General features: G+C 43.3%; 3 protein-coding genes and 1 pseudogene across 3 annotated transcripts in view; 3 read left to right on the top strand and 1 right to left on the bottom strand.

Moving 5' to 3' along the window:
- LOC115756815 (ATP-dependent DNA helicase At3g02060, chloroplastic) overlaps window positions 1-14,656 on the top strand; it is a 121,485-nt gene that overhangs the window by 27,502 nt on the left and 79,327 nt on the right. The window lies entirely within an intron of this gene.
- On the bottom strand, window positions 3,305-5,090 carry LOC115756861 (annotated as a pseudogene).
- LOC115756820 (probable magnesium transporter NIPA8) lies at window positions 6,621-11,611 on the top strand. Its single transcript, XM_030696778.2, has 14 exons — window positions 6,621-7,116; window positions 7,550-7,848; window positions 8,349-8,436; window positions 8,539-8,600; window positions 8,741-8,826; window positions 8,946-9,019; window positions 9,822-9,924; window positions 10,034-10,162; window positions 10,264-10,363; window positions 10,450-10,569; window positions 10,648-10,738; window positions 10,822-10,891; window positions 11,106-11,202; window positions 11,295-11,611. Exons 2-14 carry the CDS (start codon window positions 7,756-7,758, stop codon window positions 11,505-11,507), a joined length of 1,326 nt encoding a protein of 441 aa, XP_030552638.1. The 5' UTR covers window positions 6,621-7,116; window positions 7,550-7,755; the 3' UTR covers window positions 11,508-11,611.
- Window positions 12,386-13,461, top strand: LOC115756827 (protein SRC2 homolog). Its single transcript, XM_030696786.2, has one exon. It carries the CDS (start codon window positions 12,415-12,417, stop codon window positions 13,288-13,290), a length of 876 nt encoding a protein of 291 aa, XP_030552646.1. The 5' UTR covers window positions 12,386-12,414; the 3' UTR covers window positions 13,291-13,461.

Here is a 14,656-nt window from a genome sequence, read left to right as displayed (position 1 = left end):
CTATCTGGATGCTTGATTGAGCTGCTTCAAGGTTGTTTGGTTGTTTGTTCCTATATTTGGTGCAAATATTATACACTAGGAGAGAAAGTGGGTTTCTTTAGTTTCATGTTTGATGCTGCATTCAGTGAAAATGAAGGTGGATTAAGCCTCGAGCATTTACTTTCTGCACTTCAGCCCATTTGAATATGCTTTAGGTTTAGATCTTAGTTCAGCTTCTGTACACATCGGCACCTGATGGTGTCATATTGAAATTGACGTGCATTACATGATACTCACGAGATGACTGTTTGCCTGTGTCCTTATGTGACTTCTTGCTAGTTTTTCAGCAAAATGCTCCTCGGCTTTTCAACTTGGAAAATTTTTTGCACAAAGACAAGATCTTTTACTAGACAATATTCTAATTCAAAACATCCAGTGGGTGGAATTGTTATTTCATAGTACCTTCTTATGAAACAGTTGGACGTCATGCTTAAACCTGAATAAGAGTTCATGTCCCCATTTGTGAGTGCGGCTGTTCAATCTCGACCAGAGGCTAGTTTTAACTACCATCTTTGTTTCCACCCCGATTGACATTACGAGGCAATTCTCTGAAGGGGGTACTGCTTCCGTCATTGGTCGGATGCCTATTGCGGGGTTGTCCTGCTCTCTGGAGCAAACTCTCTTTTGTCGGTAGCTTTGCAGTCTGGATCTGTCAATTTAGGATCAAGAAGTATTAGGCGATGACCGAAGACAACCAACAGCCTGGATGATTCTGACCAATTACTCTTGCTGGGGAGGAACCTTCATTGTGTATGGTAATTTAAAATTCTAGGATCTGCTTCCTAACAGAATTGCAGGATCGCGTGTGATTTGAATATTGAGGAAATTGTCGAACATCCGGCGGAGTGGGTTTGCATGTGTGGACCCTAGAATGGTCTCTTTGACAGGTTCACCATGGCATTGCTTCGTAATGGTTGCGACCAACTGAGCATTCTCCATGGGGATTGCCAGAAGAGACCGTTGGCCAGTTTCTGCTACATAAGGTCGGGCCTATATGAGAGGTTGAGAGATGAGCAGAGTAATCATCGGCTCTTTGTTGTCGTGGTGACAACATCCCTGAGTCATTTCCATCAATCAATGTGTTGGGTTTTTGTTTCTTTTCATCAATAGAGATGAGGAAATTTCGCAGTCAAAACCAAGAAACTGCGACGCGCTCCCTCCTCGAATTTGAATGCCAATCAACCAGCTTCGTTTTCATCGGTTTTCATCGGTTGAGTCATTCGAAGCACGTTTTTGCCGTGTCGCGAACGAGGGTAACAGGAGAACCCGTAGTTGCAGAGCAATTTCACCCACTGCTACTTGCTCGGTGTCGTTAGAAACGAGCAGACAAACAAGGGGATATGAGTTTCTTTCTTGTGTCAAGGCACACAACCCAGAAGTTTCTCCTGCGGCGTTACATGAAGGTTTCCCCCCTGCCTAAATGGGACAAGAAAGAGTTTTGACTTTACATTTCGTGCTGTACCTATATATTGATGCCTTTAAACCATAATCATAATCATCATCATCACCATCTCTCTCTCTCTCTTCCTTTCGTAAGCAAGAAGGCGTTCATCATCGACTGAAGCATCAAGAGATTTAGAGAGATCTACTATATTTGAACTCTCTCCCTCGTAGGCTTCCTGTCCTCACATTTCATCAGTGTCTTCTCTTGAGCATATGATGCCATCCACCTTTACTAAGATGTTGGGGGTGACTCTCTCTCTCTCTCTCTCTCTCTCTCTCTCTATGATTGCTTATTGAAGTAAGTTACAGGGAGGAGAAGCCTGCGGGGAGGGGATTCATATAAAGTATGTTCCTCTTCAAATGTACCTCAATCTGGTCCGCAAGCAGAATGGCCGAGCTTCCTGCAATTTGCTCCCAATCTTTTGTTACAGCTTTTGCCTGTAATAAGTTCTACTATTACCAAAAGATAGAATTCCACAAAATGGGTTTTCATGCATAACCCTTCTTCGAAGAACCAGAATAAACTGCATGCATCAGGTGATATGCATTGAAATTAGTTTTTCAACCAACCCAATGAGGGGATGAATTGGATGATGTCCTCCCTTTTCTTGAATTCAAAAGGAGGTAAATTCTCATTAGGTGCAACAAATATGCAATTCAATTTCATCTTAAGTATCCTTGTGAATTTAGTAAGTCTTTTCTGATTCCGAAATCAAGACCACAATACATGTCAAGGCTCAGCTGGTCAATTGGCTAATTATTTTGCATAACATGGTGTGGAATTTGCTATATTCAAAGACCAAAATGCTCTTGACAGAAGATAAAAATTCTGTACTAGTAAGAGTTAAAGGGAAAACTAAACGATAAGCAATTGAACAATAAGGGTCCACCAGAAGACGATTCCCAGTCTCCCAGAGATCAGGTAATAATCTAAAAAGCCTTGAGCAAGCTGACTGCTTTATTTTTGTAATTTTGGCCAGAACAAGCCCGGCTGCAGTAAAGAGCGCCGTTCTAACTTGATTTCAGGTGTCTCTGAGCGACGAAATTGCAGCCAACTGGTAATTAGAACAATCTTCGGTGGGAGCAAATTGGACATTCAATTCCATATCCAAGTGAACATGATATTTTTTATTTTTTTGACCAGGACTGAGGATTATATCTGCAGGCCAAAGGACAAACTGATCATTGCTGTCCATAGAGCAAAATTACCTAGAAGAGGCTGCAAACACAAGGAATTGCTCCATTAATTCCACGTTTACTTGTTACTCAAGGCTTCCTACTTGGAAGCAGTCTCATCTCATTCTTTAGGTAGCGCTTAATTACAATGATCTCGGCATTACCCAAAAGCCATAAAACAGGAAAAAAAGAAAAGAAAAAGAAAACAAGAACCTTTCTTACAGAAATGAGTATATATGTTTACAACAAGGTCATGAACCGACCAGAGGTCGTTTGTATCTTTCAGCTTTATAAGTGGGAAAAGTGTCAAAAAAGTCCTAAACCTATTGCATTAGTGCTAATTCAGTCCTAAATTTTTTTTTTTTTTGCCAATTCAGTCCTAAACCTTTTACAATAGTGCCAATTTAATCCTAAAAATTTTGCATTTACGTCAATTGAGTCAATTCGGCCAATTTTGATTGGAAATCACCGGCATTGACATCAATTATCCTATGTGGCACGGTTAGCGCTAACGTGGACATCAATTATCCGGAACACTTTGGGAACAGAAATACTTTTTTTGGAGCGTTACCATACACAGCCTTATTGCTCTATAAAGTAAGAATGTGTTACAAAAAAAAGAGGAAAAAGTGCATCGCCATACCCATTACGCCTTTGAAAGAGCAAGGTAGACACAATGTTTCCCAATGCTATAAGCCCCAACCACAATAAGGGTCTTGGGTTGCTTTTTGAGGAAGTCATTAGAAACTCTAACAACATAATCTAGTACATCTTCTTTGGAAGGGAACCTGAAAAGGACCGATAAAAAAAAACACGCGGAATAAACAAGTTGTTTGGACATGAGTCGCAACCAAAAAGATGTCTGTCGGTTATACTCTGCAGAAAGGAAAGTGTCCTACTTGTATCTTGGATTGCAATAAGTTGTGTCCAGGTAAAGCACATCAACTCGTTGGTTTGCAAGAAGAGGGTAAGTTTGCATCAGTTTTGAGGCTCTGAAGTCTCTCGTGTGCAAGTAGCATTGACCATTCGACAGACGAAAGTGAATCAAAGCTGCACCTGGACAATGATTAGCTTCTAACAGTGTGACTCTAACTCCTCCTATTATATGTTCTTCATTCAATTCCAGAGGCCGGATAAACCTGCTTACACAGGAAGCACATAAAACTGTTCTAAGTACACTCCTAACACTATGCTGCGGAAAGTGGCAGAAACAAATGCTTCTGGAGTATGGAGTATAAGCACGAAAGGAGAGAAAGGAAACAACAAAATCCAATTCTCACTGTGGATTGACTTAGAGACACATTATAACAAGCCGAGCAGTGAGAGGGGTGCAATAAATAGGGCCGTGAGACCATCGCTTACTAAGGCCACTATAGTGATCGGCATGAAAATGTGCGAGAAAATATGCCAAACATCCTTCGACGCAACCATAGCGGAATGCATCAACAGTGAATAGCGTCCCTGAGGAAACACCAAAACATCTCCTTTACTATGCATTATATACGAATGTCACTCACAAGCCATTATCACTAGACAAATTCAACCCGAATGTAATAAGTTCCTGCATTTAAATAATGATCAACACTGGTGTCAGGTGTGTAAGTACCCATTAACTAACCAAAACAACTCTCATTCGGCAAAATGTGCATCCATAACGAACAAATTATCAAGCACCAAGTAAGTTCCGGACCTGGAATCTTTTTGTAGAAGGGGCAAACTCTTGGCTGCGCCACCGCAGCTCCACCATTATTCCCCACATTCAACGTCTTTGACCTATTCTTCCTCGGAGCTAGCTTCGGCTCCAACGGAGCAACCTCGCCTCCTCCTGCTCCGACCTCTTTCCTCTTTAATCCCCACATCTAGAGAAGATTGCCTTGCTTCAGCTTCCCGCCTCCGACCTCTTTCCTCGTCAACCCCCACATCCGGAAAAGATTGCCCCCGGCTTCAGCTTCTTCTCCGACACCGTTCCACTTCGCACGCCATCGTCGCCGTCCTCATCCAAAATTATGCCACTTCTATCGCCCTCCTCCTCCAATCGCAAGCTAGACCAATCGGTCCCACTGCCATAGAAGCTGGACGCGAAACTCTCTCCGTCGCCCTCGGAGGGAAGCCGTCTTCATCTTTGCGATCGAGACAAGGCGATTCGGGAACGCAATCGCAATGACAATCGTCGAAGAGGGAGATACAGTTGCATCTTAAATATTCTCCAAAGTCCTTTAGCTCAAAGTATCTCTAGAGGTACTTTGAGCTAAAGGACTTAACGAAATGCAATTAATTTTTTTTTATTTGAAATTTGTCATCTTCGCTTGCTGCCACCCGCCCGCTTGCCGCCGTCGCCACCCTCCACTTGCGGACTACCGCGGCAACCCGCCGGCCATCATCGCCACCCGTTGTTGCCGCCGCCCAACCACCCCCTGCCCACCGTTGGCCATCATCCGTTGTCGCCCCCCCCAGCGAACCCCGCCACCCCCCCTCCCCATCACCCGCCAACCGCCGCCATCCGCCCTCCACCGTTGCTCGCCGTCACTTTTATTTTCAAAAAATAAAAATACTTTACAAAGTTCATTTTTCACCAAACAATATTTACGTCAAAGTTGCTTAAATACATTTTATCAAACACTACTTCCATTTAGAAAAAGGCCTTTAGCATAAAGGTATTTGCATTTTTTCAAAGTCCCTTGGTCAAATGTTGAACCAAACGGGGCCTAACCCTTTCTAAAAGGGCTTTTGAGCGCATAATTGAATGCAATAATACCAATTAGCTCTTTTAAATCCATATTAGTACTTTCCCCGTTTCCCAAGAACGCTTTAAGTCTTGTGAATTTCAAAATTGAGGGTGAAACAAATCTGCTCAACAAGTTTTTTTTATTCCTTCCACTATTCCTCTGTTCTCAAATAAAGTACATTTTGACGCTCAGCACTTTCTTCAGTCTCCTTCAACAAACCCCATTAAGTTTTTTCCGTCCACGCAAACCAATCTGGCAATTTACTTGGTTAGCGATGCGGACTTGTACAGTAGACATTTCAACAGCATTCGCATTCATATGGAGGAACGATGTCGTTTTTTAAGTCTTCTAAATTTAGATTTGTCTATTTCAACGAAAAAAAAAAATTGAGCCACCCTAATTGGAAGGAGTTGGGATTCTTGAGTTGAGTACTCCTTTATCCCGTTTCAAAAATTAGTAGTCCAAAAGAATGGTTCAGGCGGATTCGTCTATTTACATGGACGAAAAAACTCAGTGAGAGTTTTTACCCGTCAAGTAAGAATTTGTGCATTTTTTGGACCATTTAATATGAATATATGTATCCTATGATTATAAATCAATACATTCTTTTTTTGAAAGGCATGTGCAGGTTGTGTTGGAAAGGTTCAATATCCAAGAATTGTGGCATGAAGTATTGAGCGAATGTGAGAGCAAATGTGAGACTATCTGAATACGGTAACAAGCTTAAACTCGAGCTCTCTCTTAATAATCTCCTCATCAAATGTATTGGGCATATGCCGCTGCCCACTCGGCGGCAACAACCGGTACCAAGCCACTCTCGATATGTATCGTTGTTCAAATTTTCTCCCGGGGTGAAGGCAGACGTTGTGGAGCTGCCGCACTCCGGACACTTTCTTGGGGGTTTGGCCAGTAGATAACCTCTTTCCAAGCATCACCCAAAAGGGACAACAAGAAACAACTCCATAATTAGCTTGCGGCCCAAAGTGAAATTTCCCCAAAAGGGAGGGGGGTAAAAATAATAAAGATGGCTTCCAATGAAATTGGGATATGAGACGAACTCCGCCCGCATGACTCGTTTTACCATAAATTCAAAGTTTGACTTAACTTCCCTCCCTATGACATTTCAACAGCCGCCAATCCCCTGCTTCTCCAGCGATTCCACGAACATTCCCCCCCAAAATCACACGTATCCCCTGGATCGCGCCCCGTCGCAAGAGGGAGACGTGACGTGGCGAAATCGAAGGCCCCACAGCCAACGGAGCCCATTTTCCACGCATCTAGCGGCAAAGGCTGAGCGGACCACAGGGGCTGCCGTGGACCCTGACGCAGAGGATCGCGCGGTCGGCAAAGCGTCGCGCTTTTTTGCTATTGACCCACCACCCTCAAATTCTCCCTATCTCCACTTTTTCTCTTTCCCACTTCTAAGCAATTTTCTATTCTCTCTCTGGGAAATATTCTCTTGACGGAAAAGAGTGCAAGTTTAGAAACCAAAGGAAGGAGATTTTCTTGAGGCGACCAAGAAAGAGGCAATCCCAGAAATCTTCTTGGGCAGCATCATTGGATCCAGCGCGTGCCTCGAAGCGTCCATCATTGCGATCCGCGGTGTGAAAAAAGTTGGGAGGGAATCAAATTCACTTGTTTTTGTTTTGCCCAAGAGCTTTTGGAGGGGCAGCGGCAAACTTTTTGTTCGCACACGCTTTCTTTCCCGACATAATCGGTCTCGTTTTGGGAGGTTAATCTCCTCTTCTTTTTTCTTCGATCTGCTGAATCTGGGTATGGTTTGTTTTGACGCGGGGGGAACTTTGTTAGATCAGGAAGTGATTCCCTTTTCCGGGTTCTGGTTCTTGTGGATTAAGTTCGATCTTTTGTGTTTTCGATGGTTGGGTGCGAACGAGACTGCTTAAGGGTCCGATTGTGTGAATTGCACTTCATCATTGTGAGCTGCTTAGCTGGAAATTTTTGTCGTCACGGGGACATTACATTTCTTTGTTCAGTGATTTTAGATGTTACCTTGGTTTTCGTTCCATTTACCCTAGAGCATGTTATGGGTGAGAAGAGCTTAAGGGGATAAATCATAAGATATCATGGCGTGCTTTGGCTTCGTGTTTTTATGGTTTGCGCTACATGAAGTCGATTCTGAATTGGGGTGTCTGTGAATGTTGCAGGTAAAGAGTTTACTGAGTTTTTGAGTTTTTCAACCTCGGTGTTGAGAATCCATCTTGAAACTAGACTGTAAGACCTCACTTATTTGCGAAAGTCATCTTTCTGATGATGTGATGCTTTCGCAATGTTGTGAGAGTGCGTAGCTGAAAGAGGACGGTGCCGTGTTTCTTGTGCTTTATGCGGGGGTGTCATTGGCACCTCTTAATCCATGGGGGATTGGGTAATTGGAGCTTTCATTAACCTCTTCGGCAGCATTGCCATCAACTTTGGAACGAACCTCCTTAAATTAGGTCATAATGAGGTATGCCCCTCTCTTCTATCGAGACAATAGTTTGCTGGGTTGATCTTTGCCTTCTATACCAACAGCTGCCAAAGTGATGTTCTTGGAGATCTCTTCCAGAAGTGCTGTTCCGATATTAATCTTCTACTATTATGTGTTATTCCCGGGTCGTGCTCCACCTACAGACTTAGCAATGTCATGGAGAACATGGCATTGAGTTTGACAGTGTACAGCGTCTGTTCTGATTAAATGTCAGCTCGTCAATCTGAGGAGTCAACTGGATTAGGTTGTTTTGATTGGAAACATATGGTTGGTTTGTCCGATCAATGACGTGCAGCTTACTTGGAATGTAGGAAGAAGTGACTATCCTATAGCTGTTTCTTACATGCCATTGCTTATCGTTTATCTCTGATCATCTTAAGCATGAGCTGAGATGAAATGAAGCAACTTATTACTATCACAAGAATCACTTATTGCTCCAGCAAAATTAGCTTTTATGAGCTTTGTTTAAAATCTTGCAGAGAGAAAGGCAGTCCGTGCAAGATGTGGATGGTGCAAATGGCAAGCTTCCTTTAAAACCTATTATATACTTCCACACTTGGAGAGTTGGTAAATCCTAATCTCATGGCACTGCATACGCTGTAGGAATGACGTATTCTGCGAAACCAATGGCCTATGTCCTCATTTGGCTTTATGTTTCCATACATGCAGGCATATTATTTTTCTTCCTGGGGAATTGCCTGAATTTTATTTCCTTTGGATATGCTGCCCAGGTGATTTATTTTATCTACCAAAAGTGCACCTACAGTTTTTATTGTCACAGAGAATTGTATGAGAGGATGGATCGCATAGCTTTGTTTCTTGATCCTTTTACTTTCAATTTCTTTTCATCCATTATCTCCCTTTCATGCAGTCACTCCTTGCAGCTTTGGGATCAGTTCAGTTCGTCTCCAACATCGCTTTCGCATACTTTGTGTTGAACAAAATGGTTACCGTCAAGTATGTTGATTAGAACCCTTCTAATAGTAAAGTCTACTTTCAGGACACACTAGATAGTCGCATGTGTCTTTCTTTCTATTTATCATATTATGAAAGGCTGTGTTATTTCTTGTTTACAGGGTTTTGGTTGCAACAGCATTCATAGTCCTTGGAAATGTCTTTCTGGTTGCGTTTGGTAACCATCAATCACCTGGTTAGTGTGAGCCGCAATCTTTTCGCTATCATTTGTTGCTTTCAATGGCAGGCCTTACTGACATTCGAACTAATGGCGCCAATATTTGGAACTTGAATTCTCGGAAGTTGTAATGTTGTCTTATGTCTTAAGTTTGAGAGTTCCCATACTCATACAGCAAAAGTGTTGTCATTGACGGGGCTTTACTGTTTCAGGCAAACCCTTTTAGATACTTTCTTATAGTTTAATTCGGCTGTGCACCTGAGCTGTGCTAATGTTGCTATGGTCGTGACGGATGTTTCATAATCCGTAGATGGTAATATATTCATCTTTTCTGTGGCATACATCTGCTTGTTCTTGTACTTGAGACGCGCCTCTGCATTGTTGATGGACAATGTCATTGCAACTGCAATGTCGATTATTTAGCATCAATCTTGAAGACCATATGTTACTTCCATTAACCATGATAGTGATTAGACTCCGTTAACAGTTAGCACTTCTAGAAAGAGTGTCATCCTTTCTACAGCATGGCTCCATCTCATTTTGCTCTCTACTCTGCATTTAGCTCTGGAAGGTTTGCATGGAGTTCATTTTTTCCGAAACATTGTCTGTCAATGTGTTGAGTCCAGAGCCCATTTGGCTGTGAAGATGATTTCATATGTGATCATTGGCGGCAAGCTTAGTTTCATATATATAGAGACATTTGATTACCTTGACGGAATTTGATCATTTTATGTCAACCATTTATAATCCTATTCTCTTCCTGCTTTACTGGTTCCTTTGGGTGGAAAGTTTATGTCCTGTTCATTGACTTTCCTTTCAGTATATACGCCCGAGCAATTGGCTGAAAAATACAGCAACATCACATTCCTTTTTTACTGTCTGATTTTGATGCTCATCGTTGCCTTGCATCATGCAGTCTACAGGTGAGCCTTGCAAACTATCATTTTCCTGACTCTTCATTATGTGTATGCTTCTTTGCTCACTATATCACTGGGCCTGCAATTTCTTTACCTTGAAAGTGTTGGATTGCAGGAGAGGAGAGCTTCTTGTTGCAGTTGCAGGACAGGAGCTGAGACCATACTGGCATATGCTCCTTCCTTTTTCATATGCTATAGTTTCAGGTGCCGTAGGCTCATGCTCTGTGTTATTCGCAAAATCTCTGTAAGCAAGCTATCTTAGACATCGTAACTCTTGTGGTGCGAGTGACCAGTAAAAACTTCAACTATTTGTGGTATAAACTAGATAATTTCTCTTGTTTTCAGGTCTAACTTGCTCAGACTGGCAATGTCTAGCAGCTATCAGTTGCACAGCTGGTTCACATACTCAATGCTGCTTCTGTTTCTCAGTACTGCTGGATTTTGGGTAAGATAGCTGGCATAGTCTTTTCCTGGATCTTTCGATGTGCCTAACTGTTGCAGAAAGCTTAACGGTTTTTTCTTGGTTTGCAGATGACAAGGTTGAATGAGGGATTGTCATTGTTTGATGCAATTCTGATCGTTCCCATGTTTCAAATTGCTTGGACATTCTTTTCCATTTGTACAGGATTTGTTTACTTTCAGGAATATCAGGTCCTACAATGAGACATTCATTTTGTTTTATTCAGCCAGAACACAATCATTTTGTATGATTCACCCATTTTTAAACAGGTGTTTGATGCACTGAGGACAACAATGTTCATACTGGGAATGACGGCCGTTTTCGTAGGGATTTCTTTGCTGGCCCCCGATGAGTCAAGAGGTACTGAGTTTCAAGAGCAGTGAAAATTCAGCGCGTTACGTAGACGTAGGTTTGCTTACACTTATCTTTCATTTTCTTTTCAGGCGGTGAAGTGAAAGATAATCCATCCTTAGCGTCTGTGACATCTTCAGGCATCTCAAGTGAAGCGGACAGGTAATTTTGAAATTGCCAAGGGTGTGGAGGAGTTAAGTATGTACAATGCTTCGACCGAAGAAAAAAAATAGTAGGTAGAATGCCATTTAGATAATTTCCTGATCTTTGTGGTCCCTCACAAAATGAGGATATCTTCTAATTGGCATTCATATGATCTTGCATGATATTTGACGCATTAAAACGTGGGTATCAAACTTTGGGCTGTTTGTGGCAGATTGATCGCGCCATACGGAGATGGACACAGTAAAGAGACGAGATCGTTCATGCAAGAATTCACCTTCAGGATTACGGACATATTAGTGAGGGCGAAGGTGCTAATTACGGAAGTCAACAAATATTTTAATTGTCAGCGAATGCTTGACACGTGAGATACCTAACACGACATCTTTCTGTGATTCTGCAGAATGCTTGCTCGGTTTCACTAGGATTCACGGACGTTTCGATCAACGCATCCGCCGTGCTCGTAATGCCCATGGTGTCTTCAAAGATCACGGGCTTTAGAAGCACTGGTTTCGACCGGTCAAAGGTTTTCTCCATGAAGAACTTCGGGTGGAGCAGGATCTCGCTCGACGAGGAGGGCGCGAAAATGATGGACACGGCTGTGGTGCTCGCATAGATTCTTTTCAAACTCTTGTAGCATATCATCGATTCGAACATCCACGAAGTAGGGATTGTTTAGATTACACGTATTTAGGGATTGTTTTGGTTTTTAGAGGGGGGCTTGGGCCGGCGGCGGCGGGTGGGTTGGGGCGGGTTCGCATGGAGAGGAGGCGTGCATTGGCCGTATATCTTGACTCACTTGGTAGAAAAGTGAGGGACTTGGCTATCTTGGAAAACTTGCTGTAAACTAAAGGAACAGGTATCACGATCAAGTTCATTACTCAAATCTTCACTAACTCATCTTGTTACCCTTTTTGTATCTATGCGTATGGGCAGATGTGGCTGTGGCTGTGGCTACTGGCTAAGCCCTGTACATCTCCGTTGCATTAAAATGTTCGAAGAAAATTCTGCTCTAGATTACACTTGTATGCGGCTTCATCTCCGGCCGGCTCCAATGGATAACCATGCCGAGTCGGAGTCGGAGCAGCCTCGCTATTTGGCAGTTGTAAGTGCATAGTGTCCGATTGTCGGTCTGTCATGTTAAATGCGACTGAGGTCCACAGATTATCTTAAGATGATATACTCGCCGCCGTTAGATAATGAGAAAATTATTCAAAAAGTCATAAATTTATTGCATTTTTCATCAATTCGATTCTAATTATTTTTATATTTTGCCAATTGAGTCTGTCTAGCTAATTTCAACCGGAAATCACGGCCGGCGGTGATGTGAAATTAACTGGAATCAAGTGTAATGGCAGTATTGCTGGAAAATGACATTATGAGTCTTAAAGTACTTGCCACCTACACGCAATTGAAGAAATTGCTCATCTTGATAAAACGCTTAGAAGAGAGAGAGAGAGAGAGAGAGAGGTGCCTAAGCTCACCAAGACCCATTTCGCTGCTCGTCTCTCTTGGCGCAGTTCATGGATTCCAACACCTTGATCGTCAAGCTCCTCCACGGCAAGGACGTGCGAGCGTTCAACTTCTTCCAGAAACTCAACGTCTACGCCCGAGCCTCCGTCGTCAGCGACGACCCCAGCAAGAAGCTGGGCCGGGACCAGCAGCATCGGACTCCGACGGTGAAGGAATGCGACGGCGACCCCGAGTGGAAGCACGAGGTGCGGTTCGACCTGTCGGAGATCTCCCTCCGGGACTGCGGCCACGTCTTCCTGCGCGTCGATCTGTTCCACGAGGGCGTGATGTTCGGCGACAAGCACATCGGCGAGGTCCGCGTGCCGCTCACGGATTTGGCCGAGCAGGGGGACGGAGTGGTCAGGTTCGTGAGCTACCAGGTGAAGAATCCGGAAGGGAAGCCCAACGGAGCGCTGACCTTCTCGTTCAGAGTGTGCGGGAAGGGCCAGACCGACGACGCCGCGGCGGCCGGGACCGGACCGGGCCCGATCGTCGGCGGATATGCGGTCGTTAACCCCCCTCCGCACGGCGGATGGGGCGAAGTCGGAGCCACGTTTTCAGAAAACCAGCCTTCGTCGCCAGGAGTTCAGTACCCAGTGATTGATTTTCAGAGCGAATCAAACGAAACCTATCCTGCCGTAGTACCTCACGAAAGCTATTACCCGCCGCCGGAGAGCTACTATCCTCAGCCGCCTCCGATGCTACCTCCGCTGCCGCCTCCGCCACCGCCGCCCTTTGCGCACGGGGCGTGTTATTACCCACCGCGTCCGCCTCCGCTCGGTCCGTGGCAACACGATCCGTACGCAGGAGGCCACAGGTTCGGCGGAGGGTGGCGAGGAGGGCCGTGGGAGAGGGATCGGAGCTTGTCGTATTGGACTGGCAGGTGAGATGGGGACGGTGGTTTGAATTGTCGTTGGAGCGTGCGGGTAACATCGATGTATGTATGTGCTTTGCATAAAAGATGTTCGCACTGAATTAAATGGTAGTGACCGACGACCAGCTGTTGAGATAAAGATTTTCGAGATTTTCCGTTACGCGACGTTTCCCCGTCACTTTCCTGGAAAAAAAGTTTTGCGCTGGGGAAACGCAATTTGTCGGAATCTGCATGTTCTGGAGATTTAGCATTTTCAGCGTGGCTTCTGTCGTCATCGGACATTATCAACGATACAGTTTCCCAACTTTTTGAAGTTGTGTCGTGTTCGTGCTTGATTTGATCTTACGTTTGCGGACACTATGCAATTACTAAAACCGCAAAACATCCTTACAAATGCAATCAGTGTTCAGCAGCAGCTTTCGCCATCAATTGAAATGATACCACTCAATTAGCAAAATATAAATTTTTTTTAAGGATTCAATTATCATAATTACTCTCTTTTCTTTTCTTTTTTCCAATAGGATTTCCTGCTCTCCTTCAGCCGCAGCCAAACCCCACTTCTCCTGTAGCCTGTTTTCTGAGGAGGAGATCCCTCTCCCTTTCCGTCTCTTTCTCAATCTTTGTTTCCTTATCTATAGGATTTTTTCGTTGATTTTATGGGACGTTTGCGACTTTTTTCGCGTGGAGAGTTTTGTAGAAGTTCGATGGGCAAGCATCTCGAAAAGTAATTTTGTAATCAACTGATATCTCTTTTACAAGTCTTTTTTTTTTTTCCGATTTAAAATTATATTAGATTTGGGTGCTCTTCTATTCTGATCTAGAAATAGATATGGGATTTACAATGTTTTTTTTTTGTGCCCCCTCAACCTATTAGGATTGTTGTTGTCTTTATACAGTGATGGTACTAGAGACGTCGAATCTAGGCGCGTAACGCCTTTTAGAAAAACCGTAGATAATCCCGATGTTGATGCTAGATTTGGTAATTGGCCGCCGATTGTGTTTTGATGCTGTATTAGATCCGTCCTTATGGAATGAGCGAGTCTCTACATTGTGTATTAAGTTGATTTATCTTTTAAATTTACTTGCTTTGTTTGATCTGCATCTTTTTCTTGAAACTATGTATCTCTGTTTGAAGTGAAATGAAAATTTTTTCTTCCGACAAAAAATTTTTATTTGGCACAATTCAAAAGTTTTTGATTGAATTAACACAAGTGCAATAAGTCCAGGACTTTTTTTTGATAATTTTCTCATTCATAGCCAAGTATTTTGTAATCGTATATGGAAGAAGGATGAAGCTTAAGATATAGATAGAGAGTGAGTGACTGATCATCTCCATCTTAGCGGCGAAGCACGGTTCATTGGGTCTTAACTGGGAATAA

The sequence above is a fragment of the Rhodamnia argentea genome, chromosome 11, assembly GCF_020921035.1.
Source record: "Rhodamnia argentea isolate NSW1041297 chromosome 11, ASM2092103v1, whole genome shotgun sequence".
Taxonomy (NCBI): Eukaryota; Viridiplantae; Streptophyta; class Magnoliopsida; order Myrtales; family Myrtaceae; genus Rhodamnia; species Rhodamnia argentea.
Note: the sequence above shows the minus strand (reverse complement) of the source record. Positions and strands in the feature narration are given on the sequence as shown.